The following is a 15,380-nucleotide window of genomic DNA, read 5'->3' on the forward strand; positions in this document are numbered from 1 at the left end:
CATACATTATTTATCTTTTTGTGACTGGCCTGTTGAACTTAACCTAATGTTCTCAAGGTTCATCCATACTGTAACATAGGTCACCATTTCTGCCCTTTTCAAGGCTGAATAATATTCCGTTGTGTGTATATATCACACTCTGTTTATCCAACCATCTGTCAGTGGACATTTGGATTGCTTCCACACTTTGGTTATCGCGAATGCTGCTGCTGTGAACATGGGTGTGCAAGTAATGAATGTTTCAGGGTTTTTTTGTTTTGTTTTTTACTATTATATTACTGTAGCTCCAAATATGGAAATTAAAGCACTCTAGAAAAGTGAAAAGCCAGAAGTGGGCTTGAGTGTGGAGGCTGTTTATGTTTAAGGAGGTGCACTGTACTCTTGTTGCTACCATACAATAAGGGATTTTTTAAAATTTAAGAAAAATAGACCATTGTTAAAAGAAATTACAACATGGGGCACCCGGTAGCTCCATCCATTGAGGGACTGCCTTCAGCTCAGGTCGTGATCTCAGGGTCCTGGGATCCAGCCCCATGAGGGGCTCCCTGCTCAGTGAGGAGCCTGCTTCTCCCCACCACGGATGCTTTCTCTCTCTCTGTCTGTCTCTCTCATAAATAAAAATCTTATATGTATATAAGTATATATGTATACTTTTTTTAAAAAGTGACACAATTTTTTTCTTTTTTTAATTTTTATTTATTTATGATAGTCACAGAGAGAGAGAGAGGCAGACACAGGCAGAGGGAGAAGCAGGCTCCATGCACCGGGAGCCTGATGTGGGATTCGATCCTGGGTCTCCAGGATTGTGCCCTGGGCCAAAGGCAGGCGCCAAACCGCTGCGCCACCCAGGGATCCCAATTTTAAGGTTATTTTGAAATATTTTAAGTTTGTAAATATGTAATACTTTCACATGGTTCTAAAGTATCTATAAAATGTCTCCCTTTCATTCCATCCCCTGCTACTCAGATGCTCTCTCCTCCAGTAGTAATCAGCATTATCAGTGTCTTCTGTTTTTCTCTGGGGGTATTTTATGCATACACAATGTATAGATATTCTCCCTCCTTTTATACACAAATGGTAGAAAACTATTCCCCACTTTACTTTAATACCCCTTATTCTTTTTTTTATCAAATACTCCTTGGAAGTGAATTTCATCACTCCTAATTGCTGCTGGATGTTCCATTGTACAGATGACTGATTTATAAGAAGTAGAATGCTGGTCAGAGAGCATGTGTATAGTTTCTTAAGGAATGTAATTTTTTATATTTCTAAAGTGTTGAACTATTGATTTTTTTACAACATACTTTTACAACATATAGAGAGCATTCAATATTGTAGTATTTATGTTTATAAATAGATATTTGAGTGCTGGGGGAGTCTATTGTTTTTAAGTATGTAGCTCACAAAGTAAAACATGACCCCTGGAGCTTTAAACCAGCTGAGTGATCCTGAATGAGGGGCGGGGGCTGGAGGGGGAGTGTCTTTTCAGCCTTTAGTCCCAGGAGGGGTGTGGGTTGCAAAGGACCGTACTGAGTATGTCTAATGCATGGGCACAGTTTATTTTTGCGGCCTCTATTGGTTAGCATTTTATAGAACACAGGAAGATTGTCAAGAAAAAGAATAAAACCAGGTTATTGGACCTATATTCCAACTTTTAGAAGTCTTCTCTCCCATATTAAGTACTTAACAACCACCTGTTAGGGACAACACATATTCTGGGATGTGGTAAAGAACATGAAGTAGCAAAATAGATGTCTCCTACACTCTCATGCGGTAATATAACATATCATCCAGAGGATGCTATCTAGTTCAGTGGGGTTTTTTTAAGTGATGAAAAGTAAAAAAAAAAAAAAGAAGAAGAAAGAAAGAAAGAAAGAAAGAAAGAAAGAAAGAAAGAAAGAAAGAAAGAAAGAAAGAAAGAAAGAAAGAAAAGAAAAGAAAAGAAAAGAAAAGAGAAGAAAAGAAAGAAACTCAAGTCACAGGACTTGAGATTGAAAACAAGTGTAGCCTCTTGGCTTCATACACAAGTTATGCCACTTGGAAATCTGTCTTGATTAGAATCTCCCAAAAGAAGTGCCATATCCTCCTTCACTGCATCATTGAAGTGTTAACATCTTTACTCTCTGGAAATTTGTACTGTGCTTTGGCAATTCAAATATAATTTTCAGGGCTGTATTTTCAAATACAATCCAAATAGAAGTTAATTAAATATACAGTTATTGCTAGTGTGGTTTTTGTTTGCTTTTTGTTTTAAACATTTAGTAGCAAATATCTTGAAATATTTTTGCATGATTTTCAACAACAGGGCAATAAAACAAATGCCGTGCAAGTGCTTTGCTATTCTTATAACAGTATGTTGGTGGTTTTGTGTTTTCAAATTTTCCTGAAAGAACTAACAGCTTTCTGCTAAACAACATACTTTTTCGTGGGCTTAAAACTTCATTTCCCAAATAAAAAAGTCCAATTCCTTAGTTACTGTGGAGGCTTTTGAATTGAACTGAGAACAAAATGACCAAGTAAGATAGTTTCCATGTTAGACCACCTCTCATGGAAAAGGTGAGCGATTAACTGGACTCGGTACAGTCAAGACCTGAAGTTCCCCTGAAATTGTAGTGAGTCAAAGATGAACTCTGTTAGAGATCCGGCAATGGACGAGATCCGGAAGTTTCATTTCCTAGTATTAGCTCTCTAGGCTTGAGCAGAGAAGTGGCTGTCCTATTACTTTTCTGATGCTATCTCTCACTCTTGTGATTCTTAGGGATATCTGTGTTTGCCTTATATGGCATTGCAGCAGCATCATCTTCTCTCTGATGTCACCGTCCGTGGATTCGTTGCTGGGGCTACTAACATCCTTTTCCGACAACAGAAGCACCTCAGTGATGCTATTGTGGAGGTGGGCTTATGTATGAGCGTGTGTCCTTGACACTGCTGGTCCCTGTTTTTCTTTCCTAACTGGAATTCTGACAGCATAGGAATGGCACTAATAAAGGTAAAAATTCCTGTGCCGGCATTCTATGCACCTTAGGTATATTAACTGATCCGATTCTTCTAACAGCCTATGAGATAGGCATTATTGCTATTCATAAACAAGTGGAAGCTAAGGAGCAGAGAGATCAAATGGCTAGTAAGTGGGTGAGCCAGGATTGCTTAATATGTTCCTGATATCAGGAAGAAGGAGCTACAGATAAATATTTGACATCAACATATGAGAAATTTAAATCATGTGTTCAGTTTTACAATTGAAAGAATTTTTTAAAAAAGGAAATTTCACCCACCGTAGGTTTTTATAGATTCTAATAGAAATTACCAAAACATGCTTCGTGGGAAAATGAATAATGAAATGAAAAATATGGGATCCCAATTTTAAGGAAGAAAAATAAGTCCATACCTTCCAAGGCAGAGGATACAGATGGAGGGACCACAGAGTAGCTTCAACATTACTGGTTACATTCTGGTTCTGGTTCTAAAGTAGGTTGATGGGTTCATGGGTATGTGTGTATTACTTCAGAACTAACCTGTAGGTTACGTATATCTCTTTGTATATCACATGTTACATAATAAGAATATTCCATAGTATCTGTGGGCTCAAAGAATTTTTAGGAATTATACTTACTAACTGTTATAATTCATTTCTGGTTGTGTGACAAAAGTGATTTTTACTACATATTTCTGTTTTCCAAGATTATTTACAAACAACAGGAGTTACTTTTATGATTCAAAATTAAATATTTATGCATATATTTTCTAAAAACAAAATGAGGATTTTTTAAATAGAGAAAGAAAAAAAACACTTCAGTGTAAAAACCTCTTTCTTAGCCTCACATTTTGAGAATACTGTTATTCATATTTTTGTTTTCAGCTTCAGCTTCCCAGTAGTTACTTTTTAAAGTGTGGCATGGATGTCTGCATGAATGCCCAGACTCTGACTTGTACCTGGATACCCTCTAGGTAGAAGAAGCTCTGATCCAGATCCATGATCCAGAACTCAGGAAGCTGCTTAACCCAACTACTGCAGACCTCAGGTTCGCAGATTACCTGGTGAGGCACGTGACTGAGAACCGGGATGATGTCTTCCTAGATGGCACAGGCTGGGAAGGAGGCGATGAATGGATCCGAGCCCAGTTTGCTGTCTACATCCACGCGTTGCTGGCTGCCACACTGCAGTTAGGTAAAGAGCACACAGCCACTTATTTCTTTTGTAATCTTTATGAGGTTTTGAATTGCATAAGAAATATTTTCATTATAAAATAATCTGTTACTTCCTCATACAGAGATAACTGCTCTTAACATTTTGAGCATTTTATATCCTTCCAAACCTTTTTCTATATATTTTTTTTAATTTTAGTTTTGTGTTATTTGTGGTGATCCTTTTACAAAAATGGTTGCTGTTCCAAATGTTTTTTGAAACTTCGTTTTTCTTTATAATAGAAACAAACATACTGAGACAGTAAAATGCAGGTCTTTGGCACTTTTACATGGCTGCTTAGTGTTTCACCAGGTGGGAGGAGGATATGTCAGTATCTGGGGGGTATTTATAAAAACTGCTTACATGTTTTTGAGATGTGTAAAAGAGAATCATGAAAGATAGAAATCACTGGAAATCACATTCCAAGTGATTAAACCTTCAAATTGCCCATTCAAAGAAATGTTATTCCCATTCAGTGGTTAAAATAGAGCAGGTAAAGATAGACTTACTCTTCTATTAAAACTATTTTGTTCCCCATAGAGAAGGAAATCTACAAAAAGAGAAAATGAAGGTCTGCAGTGAGCTTTTGCATGTGGCTGCCTACCATCATGGACATGTAGCAAATACTCAGATTTTGTTGTTGTTAAGAGTGCTGAACTTTTATTTTTTTTCCTTTTTTTTCAATTATCTCTACCACTGTGTGGGAGAAGTTATTAAAAATGCGGTGAAATACACATAATCTAAAATTTCTCATCGTAGCCATTTATAAATACATAGTTCCACAGTTGCATTACGTACATTCACATTGTCTTGTCAGTAGATGTTTGAATCATCCCCAGCACTGTCACCTCCCAGGTTAGTTCTTTGTGAAGGTAGGTGTGGCGTTTGAAATCCAGGCTTCTGAGTGTGTCCTTCATTTGTAAAGAAAAGCTCTGGAGCACGTCCTTATTTGTTAATGGGGTATTTTTAAATATTTGCCTCTTCTACAGTTGTAGTAGCTGAGACACCAAGATTTAAATGCTCTAGTTCAGAATCATTCAATAATCTAGTAAGAAAATCCCAATTTCTACCAATCATATTAGCTTCATGAGTAATTTACTTTTTAAACCTATCTGCCTGGGTAGTTGTGAGTCCTGAATAATAATAGTAACTAGCCTTTTGGAGGGGTAGGGGGAACATTTCATATGTGAAAGGACCTGTTTTGTTTTGAGCACTTTACTTCTAACTCATTTCATCCTCACAACAATTCTGGAGGTAAGACCGTGTTCTCTTCGTTTTATAGGAGAGGCACTGAGCACAGAAAGGTTAAGTAGCTTTCTCATCCCTCTGGTCGAGACTGAGCTGGGATTCAAACTCAAATAATCTGGCTCAGGCCTATGCTGCTGTTAAAAGGAGATTCAACCTAGGGAGCTATTTGAGAAATCCATTCCTAAAAGAAATAGCTTATGTTGCATTTCGAGCCATGTGTATCCTCTTTCCTTCCCAGCAACAAAAGTCACTTTTCACCTTCAAAGCAGGAAACTTACAATCAGTATATGATGCAAAAGCCATTTGAACTTATTCTCCAGACCTTTTCTATTCTTCTAAGCAGAAGAAATACTCTGCATTAAAACTTCCCCATGATTATGAAAAAGCTGAAGAGTTAACGTTAAATATGAAATTTCCTGGGCAGCCCCGGTGGCACAGCGGTTTAGCGCCGCCTACAGCCCGGGGCGTGATCCTGGAGACCTGGGATCGAGTCCCACGTCGGGCTCTCTGCATGGAGCCTGCTTCTCCCTCTGCTTGTGTCTCTGCCTCTCTCTCTCTGCATCTCTATAAATAAATAAATTTTAAAATAAATAAATAAATAAATAAATAAATAAATAAATAAATAAATAAATAAATAAGAAACTTCCCTCCCCCCCCCCAAAAAAAAGAAAATTCCCTTGTTATTTAAGTATTTTGACAGTGAAATGTATGGAAATTACACAGTGAATTTCACCAAATAGTGAGATAAAGTGCAAAGAAGAAAAAAAGTGACTAAAAGAACCAATTCGTGTATTCATTCTAATTTTTTCCATAGAAAAATAACATTTGTGAAAAGATAGTAAGACACTCTAATTGCCTACTCTATACATATACATCAGTATCTTTACTCACTGTCCAGTCTACAGTTTTTGCTTAGTAGATAATACTATGCCTCTTAAACTTGGTAAGGAGAAGTGGAAATATTTTGGAATTGTAAGGAACCTTAGAATATATCTGGCTCAACCCTCTTATTTTCTGGTTAGGAAAATGAAGTTTTGAGTGATTAAGTGACTTGCCAAAGGCCACATAGCTTCTTAACAGGATTTCTGGAACTAGACCCAAGTTTCCTGATATCTGGTAGGCTATCTCCCCCAAAAAGCATGGGGTGGGGGGATAAAGCCATTCCTTTACCCGTTTTGGTGATGAAGCTTCACATCCCTGACTGGCTACAGTCCAGCTCAACTTTCAAATATTTACTTGACAGATAATGAAAAGATATTATCGGACTATGGGACAACCTTTGTTACAGCCTGGAAGAACACTCACAACTACAGGGTGTGGAACAGCAACAAGCATCCGGCACTTGCGGAAATAAATCCGAAGTAAGCACATCCTCTAAGGATTGATAGTACATAACGTGGTCGATTTACTGCCTCAGTATAAAGAAGATCGTATCTTAACTTTGATGGCAATGTGAACATCTCCAAAAATCTCCTTAAATAGATCGAAAAATCCCAGATACAGAGAAGCAGCTGAAAACTGCTTCCCTATTCTTACTTGTTACACAAAAAGCTCAAGACATTTTTGGAAGGATTAACATTTCTCCCAGCTCTTGGCATAATTCAGAAGAGGAAGTCTGGCACATGGCAATGTTCATTGCATGATAGTTTTCTCCCTTTCCCTGGATCCGTACGTTAGCAGAATGGTCAAACAAGATAGAAACTTTGAAGGAATACCACTGGTGGAGACTCTGAGGTTATTTTAAAATATGAAGTGTAAAAAAACTAAAGGCAATACTTGAACTCCTAGTATGTGGTCAAACCCAAGTTTCCAACTTAGATTCTAAAATACCAACAAAATTTAATACCTGTCACAATACTGAATGTTGACAGACTTTATCCATGTAGGCATAAAAGACATTTAAATGTGTGGAGTGCCACTTTTGTGAAGCATGCTATCTTTGTTTGAATGGAACAGAGTAGAAACTAAGGTGATCTCTCCATTGGTGGAATGTGTATGTAGTTCCCCCCTTATCTGCAGTTTCAGTTACTCAGGGTCACCTGCAATCCTGAAGCAAATGATCCTTTTTGTGACATGTCGTCAGAAGGTCAGTAGCAACCTAATGCTACATCACAATTCTTAACGTCCTTCACCTCCCTTCATCTCATCACTGAGTATTTTATCATCCCACATCATCATAAGAAGAGGAAGGGTAGAGACGCATGGGTGGCTCAGTGGTTGAGCATCTGCCTTTGGCTCAGGACCTGATCCTAGGGTCCGGGATCAAGTCCCACATCAGGCTCCTTGCAGGGAGCCTGCTTCTTTCTCTGCCTATGTCTCTGCCTTTCTCTCTGTGTCTCTCATGAATAAATAAATAAAATCTTTATTTTTTTTAATAAAATCTTAAAAAAAAAAAAGAGGAGGAAGGGTAAGTACAGGGCAATAAGATATTTTCAGAGAGAGAAAAAGAGAAAGACTACATTCACATAACTTTTATTACAGTATATTCTATTTTATCATTAATCTCTTGCTGTGCCTAATTTAAAAATTAAACTGTCTTGTAGAAAGAAAAAAAAACTGTATTGTAGGTATGTTATCTTATAGGAGACAGTATACATAGGGTTCGGTATACTATCTGCAGTTTCAGGCACCCGTTGAAAGTCTCAGAATGTGTCCTCCAAAGATAAGGGGGAGCTACTGTACATCCTAGGAACTTATCTTCTAAATTAAATTATTAAAGTGATTTTTTTTTAATACAAGTCTACACTGAATGTTTTCATTTGTATTTTAAACTTCTTGAGAGTCGGACAGAAACCAACTTCGTGCTGACTACTGTATTTTTTGGGAGCTGGAGTTCAGTTAGTTAGACTGGGGATGTGATTTAAGTGGTACTATAAAGAATATTCACACACACACACACACACACACACACACACACAATCCAGATATTTATGTCATATAAATATCCGGAACTTAGGGAGGCATCTGCAAGGGTGAAATGTAGCAGGGTTTTAAAGAACATATCTGTTAAACTTTATATCATCTATCAAGAAAAATGACTAGGTTCGGCAACAATTTTGGTGAGTTTAATCATCACACTGGGCTATAGCAGAAACCTCTATTGGCATTTGAATGTGGTAAAAACATAGAGAATTAAAAGGCAAAAACATCTTAATAGTATTAAATGAGAGACCTAAGAGTTCAAAGTATTCTCCGTCACTAACCACAAGGTCTGTGTTTTAAAGAGTGATGAAGGAAAACAGATGTGAGTTTGTTTGCCTGGTGGCCCTCACTGTGACGGGGGTGGGGCAGTCGTGGTGGGGCTAGGGTCCACCTCTACCATCTGCAGTGTGGCCTGCGGGGCCATCCGGTCTCTTCCCCCAGTGCTCTGTACTGATAACCTGCTCAGATCTTCATCCAGTCTCTGCATCTGCTGTGGTGCCTTTAACTTGAACCAGCTCTCCCAATGTTGATGTAGGTCCATGAGAGACTTAGCTGGAATGGGTTTTAAAGGATTGTAAAACAGCACTTCTAAAAATGTATAAATAAGTCAAAGTTACTTAGACTGAAGGGAAAGCTCAAGAAAGACCTGAAATATATAGGTAGCAAAATTATGCAGATATAACAGTTTTTCATTATTTTCACCAAATTAAAAACAAGAAATAATAGTCTTCAGTTGTTATCCAGAGGATATAACTTAGACATATTCCAAACTAATTATAAGATTTGAAATCTATGAAACCCTTTCTCCAACTCCTAAAGAGGAAAGAAGGAAGTCCTCTAACTTCCTTTAGTAAACATCAGATATTTTTCATCCTTTAAACATGGCCTTTCTAGGAATATGAAGAATGATTAAGTACTCTCAATCCTTTCAACCTATCATTCAGAATCCAGAAAAAGTAATTACATATGCTTACTATGGCCAATAAGGACATTTGTTGTCTTTTGGAAAGCTATAAATAGCATTTTGATGTTTTTATAAGTAGCTATCATTTCATTAGAATCACTTTTTTTTTTGTTAGACATTGAGAGAGACCTCTCAGTATGAAATAATGTGGATATTTATTGACTCCTTTTATAGTATAACTTTGGTCAAGTTGCCTGATTTCATATATATATATGTATGCACATGGCTTCTTCCCTTTTGTTCATTTTCAAGATCTGCATTTTGAGTTGCTTTTCATATAGAAAGTACAGATTTTACTGATACATGCAAATCTTCAGTGACCAAAAGCACACATCTGTAAGACAGTCATAATCAAGGTATAGTCCATGACCATGACCTAAAAAGTCAGTTACTAACCCTGACTCTTCTGGGGAGCTTTTTAAAAATGTTGATGCTTAAGCCCAACCCCAGACCAAATAAATAAGAACATTAGTGTAGCATTCAGAAACCTTTCTCACCCCCGACTCCAAGAAAAAAAATCCCTATTTTTACCAGGAGGAAATAAGCTCAAAAAGGCTCCCAAGATTGTAAGTAGAGAGCTATGCTCAAAGCAGGTTTCCTGCTGTCATGTGCAGAACACCGCCACCCAGCTGGGTCACCCCTGCAAGGTTTACTTATACTTCCTTGGGACCATGTTCTTTTGCAACTCTATTAAGAAAATACTCATAGTCTAATAGTCTCAAACTTTGTTTTACAGTCATCCTTTTCAAGGCCAGTACTCAGTGTCAGACATGAAGTTAAGATTCTCACAGTGAGTATTTAGAGAAAAAACTAGGAAAATTTTTATGTCTGAGTTTATGCCATGTGTTTCATTGCTAATTAGGAATTGTTTTTCTCCACTTGATAGACTTGTGCTTCAAATAGTAACCAAATATGTGCATAACATTCTCCAGCTCAGCAGTGTGTATGTTTCAGAGTGAAAACACTGCTGTTTCATAGAGAATGGTGTGAACTAATAACAGAATTTGCCATTTTTATTCTGGTGGAGTAACTTTAGCAAATCATAACTGTAGGGAGAATTAACCATGCATCCTTATGGCCTTTTTTTTGGTTCGTCTGCATGTTATTTTAGTATTTTCTGAAAGTTTACATGCTTAAAAGGTTACTTAACTAACTGATGCATGACAAATAATTTAGCTTATTTTCTCAATAATTTTATCTTGGGGATGGTTATAGGGTGTGGTATGTGTGAATTTTTGTAATGTCCTTAAAACTTCTTTGCTTTTATCAGTTCTGTTCAAAACAGTGAACGTGGCAAAAAAATTGGAAACGTCATGGTCACAACCAGCCGAAATGTTGTCCAAACAGGAAAAGCTGTTGGTAAGACCTGCCTTTCCCCAGAAACAGATTAGAATCATAACACATCTCTTCTCTGTACTTGATATTGTTAGAATCATAAAGTTGCAGAGATCTGTGTCTCATATCATATAATAATGCAAGATAGTTGAATACAAAGGCTGAGTGTTTTTCACCTTATTCCTGAAAATTCTTATGACATCGGATAATATCAGAGTTCAGCAAATTTTGCCACACCCGATGGAGAGAGACCAATTTTCTGATGTGTTCACTGTTGTAACGAGGCAAGTTTCGGTGGAGTTTTTCCCCCATATCCTGAGCTGCCTGCAGTTTTTTATAAGTAGTAGAGCACCATAATAAAGTAGGTATTAGGAGTGCTGTCTTCTAAGGTATTATCATAAATAAAGGAAATCAGTGAAACCAACAGGTCATTTTTTTATAAAGATCAACAATATCAATAAAATCTTTATAGACTAGTAAGAAGAGAAAAGGTACAAGTTACCAGTATCAGGAATAGAAGAGGGGACGTCGGTCTTAACAGAAATTAAAAGGATTATAGGGAATATTGTGAATACCTTTATGCCATTTTGACAATTTAGATGAACTATGCAAATTCTCTGAAAGACTCAAGTTGCCAAAACTGATGTAATAAGTAATTGGAAATTTAATAGCCCTATACTTATTAAATAAATTGGATTAAAAATCATACCACAGGTTTTTAATTTAATTCAAGCCAATATAGCTTCACTTACTAATTTTATCAGATGTTTAAGGAATAATACCAATTTTATACATATTCTTTCAGAAAATAGTGAATGAGGTATAACCCTCCCCAGTTCTTTTAATGAGGCCAGTATTACTGTGAGAACCAAGCCAGGTGTCATGCTGTTGCATACATTTCTTCTGCACCTAGCTTTCTTCCGTTAAAATACTTTGAAGTTTGTTCCATATCCATTCTAAAAAAATGTCTCATTCTTTCTTTTCTGTCCACCATCAGTGGGTTCATTTGATTATAGGGGGTGGGATTTAATATGTAAGCCTTTATTTCCATACACTATTATGCATTTAACTTATTTTGACTTCTTATTTTTAATAGAAAAATTCTACTTCATTATAGGTATATGATGTCAATCATGACTTCATTTTTAGTGATGCTCTGCTATTTAAATTCTAAAGCCAGTTCTCTTCCACACTCTTCTCTCTGAGAATAGTGGGAGTATATGATTCAACTTAAATAATTTCACTTGAGCATCAACTTTGGAGATAAGGTTTTTTAAAACAAAACTGACCAGAGGCAGATACAGCAGTTAGCATCTTCATTTATTGCAATATCATTTCAGCTAACAAAAGCACAGTTCCTGAAAGTAGCCTAACCACTGTTCCCTGTGTAGGTGGTTATCAATTATCAACTTGGATTTAAACTAGAAAGACCACGTAAATCTTTCTAAGCTCTCCCAAATGATTCTGATGTGCAGCCAGTGCTGAGAGTCGCTGGCATAGCGTATGTATATTAAGAGAAGAGTTGGCTGACCACCTTCAGAAGGCTTAGGAGAGAAGGTGCTTTTCCCAGAAGTTACCCAGTTTCCTACTAGACAAGACCCATAGAATGGAATTGTTTTGGAACTAAAATTTAAATGGTATTTTACTATTAACATATTGATGTTACAGTAAATTAACATTTATTAATTAGCATGGGTCTTTCACTGTCTATTAACAAAAGTGAAGACATTTTTCCTTTTGTTTTTCCCCTCCTCTCCATCCAGGCCAGTCAGTTGGAGGAGCTTTTTCCAGTGCAAAGACAGCTATGTCTTCATGGCTTTCTACTTTCACCAGTCCCGGCCCCCAGAGTCTCACTGAGCCACCTGACGGGAAGCCTTGAGTGTCCAGAGACTGCTGTTGCTTCCTTAGGTTTAAGTGTTTCCTGTCTGTCTGCTGCTCCCAGACTGTTCCTCTTCATCGACCACAGGTCCACAACAGGGGACCAGCACGTCAAACTGTTTACATGGACAGTTGCCCTTTGTCTAAATGAATGTCGCACGATGCTGGAAAGATGAAATTGCAGCCGTAGCAGGGATGGCTCTCCAGGTTGGGGTTTAAATTGACTACTTTTTTTTCAGTCTGAGCCTGATTAAAACACATAATGAAACTTCTCATGAATTTTCAGTTCTGATATTATATACTTGTTTACTTTAGAAAAGGTTTTACTTATGTAAATTTTGTTCTCTTTTCCTGTTTGAATATCCAGATGGCCACTGTAATTTATATGTGCTAAAATTAAGTTATATTACTATTTGAATTTCTCTCAAGTTGGCCCTAAAATGTGCTTATAAAGGGGCCATACAGTCCAGCCCTTTGTTATTACTTTGTTGAGTTATATAATGATTTTTTGGTTTGTTGGCTTTCTACCTACAAGACACATTTATCAAGTCACTTCCTCCCAGAAACATGAAGCCAGAGGCAATAGTTCTGGGGATGGAGTGTTTTATGTTCTTAATTTATTCTTCCCCAGTAAACACTTGCTCTGAGGCATCAGAGAGTTTCACTGTGCTTTCCTCCGCTTCCAACTGTGCAAGTCAGTGTGCAGAGAAATAGCATGGTGCTGGTTACAGTGGTGTTCCAGCAGTTACATGCGAGCGTGTACTTAGGGCGAGACTTCGGAAGAGCTCAGTGTAGTCTGTCAACTCCAGTTATGTTGCAGCCTTTTATAAGAGTTTTTAAACCCGCACTTTGTGCCTTCTGTTTCTTCTTTTGAACCGTTTTCACTGGGTGTTTACAGACGTACAGGTTTTTTGCTTAGTGTTACTCTTCATATGGCGTTTCAAGGCATTTGGCCTTCCCACTTCCCTGATGGAAAATCCTCTTGTAATCAGTTCCTACCCCCTTATGAAAGTATGTATAAGGGAAAAACAAGATGATCTGTAACTATTAAGTAGAAATCTCATCTTTGCTCACATTTAGAAAAGCAAGAGGAGAAAAACAGAGCCATGACATCAGTCCTGTTTCACAAAGGACCTATGGTTTCACTTTAGACACATGCATGTGTGTGCTATCTACTGAGGATTTGTACACAACTGGACCTCATGTATCTGCTGTGCACAGCTCTCATTTGCTTTTCAAGGGGACTTTGGATGGGTGTTCTCAGGGAGTACTTACAGGGCACAGACTGCTTTTTCAGTAACAAAGGACACTTGGAAAATAAATACCTTGTAAGTATGATCTAACATATGATAGCATATTGGGAAAATGAGGGATCTAATTAAGGAGGACACTTGATTATATTTGATTTCTCCCTTAAAAGTGAGGCGCCTGGCTGGCTCAGTTGGTAGAACATGCGACTCTTGATCTCAGGGTCATGAGTTCAAGCCCCACATTGGGCATGGAGCCTACTTTAAAAAAATAAAAAAATAATAAAATAAAATAAAATCTTTTTAAAAAATTAAGAAATGTTTATGTAAGAAGTAAATTTTTCTAGGGCATGTGAAATGAACGTAGGGACATAACTAAATATCTCTAAATTTTCCAATTTGTGTTTTAACGCAAGTCCGCAAATCTGAAAGTGTACTTCCATTTGAGCACAGTAATTCAAAAATTCAGTGATGATCGATGCAAGGGCTTATTATGAGAACTCTATTAATTCCACTTGTGCTGAGAAACTTAGCCTTCTCAGGAAATATTATTTGAGGAGAAGAAAGTAATACCAAACAAAACCTTAAAAGGTACTTCAATCAGTGTTGCACTGAGACTATAAAGAATTCATTCTAACATCTTGTTTCATGAGGCCACGTCATTAGTCGGAGTGTCATAGTGCATTAGCGTGCGGTTGTTACTTCACATCTGCCTGACGTTCACAATGTGAGAGCACTGTGACCGGTTAGCCAGCACGTTGCTGGTCCATCCTTCATTCTGTATGGTGTGTGGTTTAGGGTAAACTCCCATCTCACTGTGCAGAAGCAGACCAATCCACACTTTGATATCCCACTGAAATAAAAAGAGTAAAGCTTTGCTTTAGGATCACTTGTTCCCCCACTTTAATATACACTTTTACACAACCTTTCTCACTAAGGTTTCTAGTTAAGAGTTCAACTCTTAAGGTGGTCATTTTACTGGCTTTCAGCACAAAGTGAATATCTCAAAAGATAGAACTTTTGTCCAAGAAGTAGTCAAAAGACTGTAACGATATTTCCTTCAGTTTTTTGGGGGTGTTGGAGTTTTCAGGGAGCATAAGCTAGTATGTTGTTGGCAAGGGCCTTGGGGCAGCCAGCAGTCAGTTTCTATCTATTTAATAATTTCTTCCCTGATGGCAGGAAGCCTGGCCCCTTGTCTCGTGAGCCTACATGCTTGTCTCTTGGATTCCAGGTGTCAGCTGAGTGGCCAGCCCCAGAGGCTGTAGCCTCCTTGGTTCTCTGAGCAATAGGAACCAACGTTATTAGGCCATCTTTGGACATGCCACTCAAAGAGGATGCATTGTTTAGCCATGCTTGCTCTGGTGCTTTTATGTCTAAGAACTGAGTACTTGTAAGTAGGCCTGAGGGGGCAGCATCAGCCAGGCTTTTCCAGGGTGTGCCAGGCACATGGACTGCATCTGTAGCTTGGCAGTGACCTCACTGTTATCTAGGTAACTTTTTTTTTTTTTTTTTTTTTTTTATTTATGATAGTCACAGAGAGAGAGAGAGAGAGAGGCAGAGACACAGGCAGAGGGAGAAGCAGGCTCCATGCACCGGGAGC

At 37.7% G+C, this 15,380-nt stretch overlaps 1 protein-coding gene across 11 annotated transcripts in view; it reads left to right on the forward strand.

The window, feature by feature from the left end:
• Nucleotides 1–15,380, forward strand: part of AVL9 (AVL9 cell migration associated) — a 79,923-nt gene that overhangs the window by 38,428 nt on the left and 26,115 nt on the right. For 5 of the 11 annotated variants that reach the window (XM_038557273.1, XM_038557274.1, XM_038557271.1 and 2 more), the window contains exons 11-16: nucleotides 2,759–2,893; nucleotides 3,949–4,168; nucleotides 6,678–6,795; nucleotides 10,057–10,110; nucleotides 10,591–10,679; nucleotides 12,419–13,861. In XM_038557273.1, coding sequence (XP_038413201.1) covers nucleotides 2,759–2,893; nucleotides 3,949–4,168; nucleotides 6,678–6,795; nucleotides 10,057–10,110; nucleotides 10,591–10,679; nucleotides 12,419–12,534 — 732 coding nt within the window. In that variant the 3' untranslated portion in view covers nucleotides 12,535–13,861. Of the gene's footprint in view, nucleotides 1–2,758; nucleotides 2,894–3,948; nucleotides 4,169–6,456; nucleotides 6,551–6,677; nucleotides 6,796–10,056; nucleotides 10,111–10,590; nucleotides 10,680–12,418; nucleotides 15,271–15,380 lie in introns of those variants that run through there. The other 6 variants (XM_038557276.1, XM_038557277.1, XM_038557272.1 and 3 more) reach the window with 6 other exon arrangements.

Source organism: Canis lupus, chromosome 14 (assembly GCF_011100685.1).
Source record: "Canis lupus familiaris isolate Mischka breed German Shepherd chromosome 14, alternate assembly UU_Cfam_GSD_1.0, whole genome shotgun sequence".
In the NCBI taxonomy this organism is placed as follows: Eukaryota; Metazoa; Chordata; class Mammalia; order Carnivora; family Canidae; genus Canis; species Canis lupus.